The sequence below is a fragment of the Tachyglossus aculeatus genome, chromosome 22 (genome assembly GCF_015852505.1).
Source record: "Tachyglossus aculeatus isolate mTacAcu1 chromosome 22, mTacAcu1.pri, whole genome shotgun sequence".
Taxonomy (NCBI): Eukaryota; Metazoa; Chordata; class Mammalia; order Monotremata; family Tachyglossidae; genus Tachyglossus; species Tachyglossus aculeatus.
In genome coordinates this window covers 33,354,964-33,362,442 of record NC_052087.1, presented here as the reverse complement: position 1 = coordinate 33,362,442, position 7,479 = coordinate 33,354,964, and the positions used below count along the sequence as shown (strand labels likewise).

At 45.9% G+C, this 7,479-nt stretch overlaps 1 protein-coding gene across 1 annotated transcript; it reads right to left on the bottom strand.

Moving 5' to 3' along the window:
• Positions 1-4,126: 4,126 nt before the first annotated feature.
• LOC119944074 (olfactory receptor 9I1-like) lies at positions 4,127-5,056 on the bottom strand. The gene has a single exon (XM_038765297.1). It carries the CDS (start codon positions 5,054-5,056, stop codon positions 4,127-4,129), a length of 930 nt encoding a protein of 309 aa, XP_038621225.1.
• Positions 5,057-7,479: the final 2,423 nt, after the last annotated feature.

Sequence of the window (7,479 nt, the reverse complement as noted above, 5' to 3'; positions counted from 1 at the left end):
CAAGCTGGGGTTATCAACTGAGATGAAAAAGAAAAAGAAGAGGGCTGACCTAGTGCATGAGGAGATGTTTTCTCTGCAGTGGAACAAGTCACACTTACCTGACCTTTTAGAGTCAGACAACCTGAGTTCTCATCCTGACTTCACCGGTTGGCTGTTGTATGATCGTGGGCAAGTCACTTCACTTTTCTATTTCTCAGTTCCCTCACTTGTATAATGGGGATTTAATCCTCCTCCCTTTGACTAAAAAGGTGAGCCCTATGTGGTTCAGAGACTGGGTCCAACCTGATTAACTTGCATATACCCCAGCACTTAAAACAGTGTTGGACACGCAGTAAGTGTTTAACAAATACAATTTTAAAAAATCTTGTGTCTACCCCAATGCATAGAACAATGCTTTGCAAAAAATAAGCACTTTACAAATAGAATAGTAATGGTGATTATCATAATTATTATTATTATTATCAAAAAGAACTATCATCTATATTCTTTTTAGGAAATGGTGCCACTCAGAGCAGAGGTCCAGCAGAAATCTAAAACAATTGGGTGACTTCATGCCAACATATTTTTCTCACTAGAAAACACTGTGAAAATATTCCAGAATTTCCGTGATACAACTAAAATCATCATCTGCCAGAAGAAAGATAAAAAGCTGACTGAGGAAACTCCTGTAACATCTCACTCCTCTCCATTGGCAGTAAGATCCCTACCAGGAGTCAAAGTAGTAGCGAAGCAGCATGGGAAACAATGTGGACTATTGGATAGAGCCCGGGCCTGGGACTCAGAAGGTCATGGGTTCTAATCCCAGCTCTACCGCTTGTCTGCTGTGTGGCCTTGGATAAGTCCCTTCACTTCTCTGTGCCTCAGTTACCTCATCTGTAAAATGGGGGTTGAGACTGCGAGCCCCACATGGGACCGGGACTGTGTCTAAATGGATTTGTTTGTATCTATCCAAGTGCTTAGTACAGTGTCTGGCACAAAGTAAGTGCTTAACAAATATCATTATTGCTATTATTCTTAGCGGTGGGTATTTACTAAGAACCTGAATACAAACAATGCTCTGTGCTAAGCACAAGTGATTTTTAATGGTATTTATTAAGCACTTACTATGTGACAGGCTCTTTACTACTACTACTAATAATAATAAAAATAATAATAATATTTCTTAAGTGCTTACTATGAGTCATGCATTGTTCTACACGCTGAGGTAGATATAATGTCAACAGGCTGTCCCATGTGGGGCTCACAGTCTTAATCCCCATTTTACAGATGAGGGAACTGAGGCACCAAAAAGTTGAGTAACTTCTCCAAAGTCACACAGCTGACAAGTTGCAGAGCTGGAATTAGAACATTTGACCCAATCTGACTCCCAAGCCCATGCTCTTTCCACTAAGCCACACTGCTTCTCATTATTATGTGAATCATCATAATAATTCACATCGTTTTGTGTTTGATTACACATACCGTTAAAAAATACCAGAATTATTGTTATTATAATTACCCATCTCTCTAGACTGTAACCTCATTGTGGGCTGGGAACATGTCTACTAACTGTTGCATGCCCTATTCCAGGTGCTTAGTTCAGTGCTTTGCACCTAGCAAGCACTCAATAAATAGCATTTTTTATGGTATCTGTTCAGCACTTACTATGTGCCAGCCATTCTATTAAGTGCTGGGGTGAATATAAACTAATCAGATTGGACACAGTCCCTGTCTCACTTGAGGCTTACAGTCATAATCCCTTTAATAAAGATGAGGTCACTGAGGCACAGAGAAGCTGAGTGACCTGCCCGAGATCACACAGCAGACACGTGGAGGAGCTGGGATTAGAACTCAGCTCGTTTGACTCCCAGTCCCGGGCTCTATCCACTAGGCCTCGCTGCTTCTTGACTGATCGTGATTTGTATCTCATCTCTGGGCTCCCTAAAATTGTTCTGTGATCCAGGGACTGGGGAGCAATAACAAAGTGATTAGCTGGCTGAGATTCTAGTTCTCCCACTGAGTCTTCTGTGCTGTCGAGTTCCAGATTCTCTCTCTCAATACCATCATCACAATAATAATTACTATTATGGTTCTTGTTAAGCACACCGAAGAGCTGGGGTAGATACAAATCAATCAGGTTGGAAAGAATCCCTGCCCCACATGGGGCTCACATGCTTAATCCCCATGTTACAGATGTGGTAATTGAGGCCCAGAGCAGTTAAGTGACTTGCCCAAGGTCACACAGCAGACATGGGGGAGCTGGGATTAGATTCAGGGGCTTTTGACTCCCACGTCTATGCTCTATCCACTAAGCGATGCTGCTTCTTTATTCCTAGGATTGGGGATTGTGTCTGTTATCTTGTTCCTCTCTTCAACCTAAAAGTTATCAAATCCCAGAAGACATACTGCTGTATCCCACAGATTCAAATTTGACCTCCCGGAGGAGCTCCGACAATCAGTGTATATTTCTGAATAGGGTCTGCTCTTTTTCTTGCTCTTTTTCATTGGTACAAGGGACATTTGAGCAAAAATAGTAGGGTGGATTTTGGATGGTTCAGAAGAGTCACAAGCTGGGTCTGTATTCTTTCATTAATTCATTCATTCAGTTGTATTTATTGAGCACTTACTGTGTGCAGGGCACTGTACCAAGCGCTTCCAAAGTACAAATCGGCAACATATAGTCACTACCCAACAACGGGCTTACAATCTAGAAGGGGGAGACAGACAACAAAACAAAACAAAACAAGTAGAAAGGGGTCAAAACCATCAGAACAGATAAACAGAACTGTAGCTATATACACATCATTCATAAAGTAAACAGAGTAATAAATATGTACAAACATACACAAGTGTTGTGGGGAGGGGAAGGGGGAAGGGCACAGGGAGGGTGTGGGGGCTTTGGGGAGGGGAGGAGGAGCAAAGGAAAAGGAGGGGCTCAGACTGGGAAGGCCTCGTGGAGGAGGTGAGCTCTCAGTAGGGCTTGGAAGAGAGGATGAGAGCTAGTTTGGCTGATGTGCGGAGGGAGGGCATCCCCGGCCAGAGGTAGGATGTGGGCCAGGGATCGACGCGGGACAGGAGAGAACAAGGCTAAGTGAGGAGGTTAGGGCAGAGGAGCAGAGTGTGTGGGCTGGGCTGTAGAAGGGGAGATGGGAGGTGAGGTAGGAGGGGGAAAGAGAGCTTTGAAGCTGATAGCGAGGAGTTTTTGTTTCATGCAAAGGTTGATAGGCAACCACTGGAGATTTTTAAGGAGGGGAGTGGCATGCCCTAAGCCTTCCTGAAGAAAGAAAATCTGAGCAGCAGAGTGAAGAATAGACTGAAGCGGTGTGAGAGGAGAGGATGGGAGATCAGAAAGGAGGCCGATATAGTAGTCCAGTCGGGATAGGATGAGAGATTGAACCAACGAGGTAGCGGTTTGGATGGAGTGGAAAGGGTGGATCTTGGCAATGTTGTGAAGGTGAGACTGGCAGGTTTTGGTAAAGAATTGGATGTGTGGGGTGAATCAGAGAGCGGAGTCAAGGATAACACCAAGACTGTGGGACTGTGGGACGGGAAGGATGGTAGTGCCCTCCACACTGATGGGAAAGTCAGGGAGAGGACAGGGTTTGGGAGGGAAGATAAGGATCTCAGTCTTGGACATGTTGAGCTTTAGGTAGTGGGCAGACATCCAGGTGGAGATTTCCTGAAGGCAAGAGGAGATATGAGACTGGAGGGAGGGAGAACAGGGGAAGAGATGTAGATTTGGGTGTCATCTGTGTAGACATGATAGTTAAGCCGTGGGGGTGAATGAGTTCACCAAGGGAGTGACTATAGATAGAGAACAGAAGGGGACCAAGAACTGACCCTGGAGGAACTCCTACAGTTAAGGGGATGGGAGGGGGAGGAGGAGCCCGCAAAGGAGACTGAGCATGTACGGCCAGAGAGATAAGAGGAGAAGAAGGAGAGGATGGAGTCCATGAAGGCTAGGTTGGATAATGTTTTGAGGAGAAGGGGTTGGTCGAGGAGCATCAGGATAGAGTAGGAGCCATTGGATTTGGCAAGGAAGAGGTCATTGGTGACCTTTGAGAGGGCAGTTTCAGTGAAGTGTGCGGTACGGAAGCCAGATTGGAGAGGGTCTAGGAGAGAGTAAGGGTTGACCTTTTAAGGCCTTTCATGATCTGGTCCTGTGGAGCATTTTCCTGAGGGCCTCCTTCACCTCTTTGTTCCTCAGACTGTAGATCATGGGGTTAAGCATGGGGATGACCACGGTGTAGAACACAGATACCACCTTGTCCACCTCCAGGGCCTGGCCCATATTGCCTTTCAGGTACATGAAGGCAATAGTCCCAAAGAACAGAGCCACTGCGGTCATGTGAGAGCCACAGGTAGAGAATGTCTTGGCCCTCCCGCCGGCCGAACGGATGCACAGGATGGCCTTGATGATGAATAGGTAGGAGACCAAGATCACCGTCACGGTGGTCGTGATGACAGAGAAAGCTACGAGGTAGATGACCAGCTCTTGGGCCTTGGTGTCGGTGCACGACAGCTTCAGCAAGGGTGGGAGGTCACAGAAGAAGAAGTCCACGTGGCGAGACTTACAGAAGGAGAGAGAGAAGGTGCAGCCCGTGCGGATCATGCTGGTGAGCTGTCCCCCTGCATAAGCCCCGGACACCAGCCCCCAGCGGGCCCGGGGGGTCATGATGGCAACGTAGAGGAGGGGGTGGCACACGGCCACATAGCGGTCATAGGCCATGACCGCGAGGAGGAAGCACTCGGTGGTGCCGAACAGCGTGAAGAGGAAGAACTGGGCCGCACATCGCCCAGATGTGACGGACGCGCCACCGGAACTCTGGGCCACCAGCAACTGAGGGACGATGACCGAAGAGTAGCAGGCGTCGAGGATGGAGAGGTGGCAGAGAAAGAAGTACATGGGTGTCTGGAGATGGGGGTCCACCTGGATGAGCCCGAATATACCCAGGTTGCCACCCAGGGTGAGGAGGTAAAATACCAGGAATACCCAGAAAAGGACCCTCTGCAGTTCCGGCCGCCCGGGGAAACCCGTTAGGAGAAATTCGGTTCCTTCAGTCCCATTCTCAGCCATCGGGCTGGGGTTATCGACTGAGATGAAAAAGAAAAAGAAAAGTTTTGACCAAGTGGAAGAGGAGGATGGTTTCTCTGCAGAGGAACAAGTCACAGCTACCTCACCTTTGAGAGTCAGAGGACCTTAGTTCTCATCCTGACTTCGCCACTTGTCTGTTGTAGGATCGTGGGCAAGTCACTTCACTTTTCTATTTCTCAGTTCCTTCATCTGTATAATGGGGATTTAATCCTCCTCCCTTTGACTTAAAAGTGTGAACCCTACCCGGGACAGGGACTGTGTCCAATCTGATTAACTTGCCTCTACCCCAGCACTTAGAACAGTGCTGGACACATAGTAAGAGTTTAACAAATACAATTTTTTTTAATCTTGTATCTATTCCAATGCTTAGAACAGTGTTTGGCATAGAATAAGCATTTTACAAATATAATAATAATATGGAGTAGTAGTAGTAGTAGTAGTAGTAGTAGTAGTAGTAGTAGTAGTAGTAGTAGTAAAAATAGCTATCATCTATATTCTTTTTAGGAAATGGTACCACTCAGTGCAGAGTTCCAGCAGAAATCTAAAACAAGTTGGTGACTTCACGCCAACATAGTTTTCTCACTAGAAAACGTTGTGAGAAATATCCCCACATTTCAGTGATACAACTAAAATCATCATCCGCCAGAAGAAAGATAACAGCTGACTGCAGAAACTCCTGTTACATCTCCCTTCTCTCCATTGTCAGTAAGATCCCAGTGAGGAGTCAAAGTAGTAGTGAAGCAGCATGGGAAGCAATGTGGCCTAATGGACAGAGCCCAGGCCTGGGACTCAGAAGGTCATGGGCTCTAATCCCAGTTCTACCGCTTGTCTGCTGTGTGGCCTTGGATAAGTCACTTCACTTCCCTGTGCCTCAGTTACCTCATCTGTAAAATGGGGATAGAGACTGTGAGCCCCACATGGGACCGCGACTGTGTCTAACTGGATTTGTCTGTATCCATCCAAGTGCTTAGTACAGTGCCTGGCACAAAGTAAGCGCTTAACAAATACCATTATTGTTATCATTATTAGTGGTGCGTATTTAGTAAGTACCTGAATACAGTGCTCTGTACTAAGCACCAGTGATTTTTAATGGTATTTGTTAAGCACTTACTATGGGGCAGGCACTCCACTACTACTGCTACTACTAATAATAATGGCATTTGTTAAGTGCTTACTATTTGCCATGCTCAAGCGCTGGGGTAGATACAAGGTCATCAGTTTGCCCCAGGTGGGGTTCACAGTCTTTAGCCTTATTTCATAGATGAGGGAATTGAAACCCAGAGAAGTGAAGTGACTTGACCAAGGTCACACAGCAGCAGACCATTGGAGGACCCTGGTCCTTCTGATTCCCAGGCCTGTGCTCTATCCACTCTGCTTCTCAAGTACAAAAGAGTTAGAAGACACGGTCCCTGGCCTCAAGAAATTTACGATCTAGATCCTCACCATAGAACCGTGATTCCTTCTAAATTTGGCTTTCTTCAAGGAATCAATCATTAGTATTTACTGAGTGCTGACTGTGTGCAGGACACTGAACTAAGCTCTTGGGCAAGTACAATATAACAAACTTGGTAGACACATTTGACGTCCACCCCCTTCTAGACTGTGAGCCCGTTGTTGGGTAGAGACCGTCTCTATATGTTGTCAACTTGTACTTCCCAAGCGCTAAGCACAGTGCTCTGCACACAGTAAGCACTCAATAAATACGATTGAATGGATGAATGAATGATGCCCACAACAAGCTTAGATTCTAGAGGGGAAGACAGACATCAGCAAAGCCCATTGCTCCAGTCCCAGAATGACGAAGAGAGGTAAAGTTAAGAACTACATTAAAAAAGGATCCATCAAACCCTAATATCTCCTTCCTATAGACTCAATTTATGACCATGGACTGATAACTTTATCCCCCCGAGCCTCAGTGTTCCCATTTATAAAATGGACATTCCCCTCTGGATTCCTATTTTACCTAGAAGAATTAAGACATAGCTAGTGAAAGGAACCCCTCTCAGGGTTGTACCCGGAGAGTTTCCACTACTCTACCAGTCACAACTATGGGAGGGAGAGTCAAGCAGAGCCATGCCCATTTAATTCCTAGTTTGGGCAGTGGCTAGTGAGTGGAAGGCAATCTGCTACAAGTCAAAACTCACCTGAGCTAGGCAGCAGCTGCATGGCAGATAGTTCATTCATTCAATCATATTTATTGAGCACTTACTGTGTGTAGAGCACTGTACTAGGTGCTTGGGAAGTAAAAGTTGGCAACATATGGAGACGGTCCCTACCCAACTACGGGATTACAGTCTCGAAGGGGGAGACAGACAGCAAAACAAAACATGTGGACAGGTGCCAAGTCATCAGAATAAATAGAAGTAAAGCTAAATGCACATCATTAACAAAATTAATAGAATAGT

Bases quoted from the DNA above. Each gene is read 5' to 3' on its own strand.
- LOC119944074 (XM_038765297.1), bottom strand. From the start codon at position 5,056: ATGGCTGAGAATGGGACTGAAGGAACCGAATTTCTCCTAACGGGTTTC.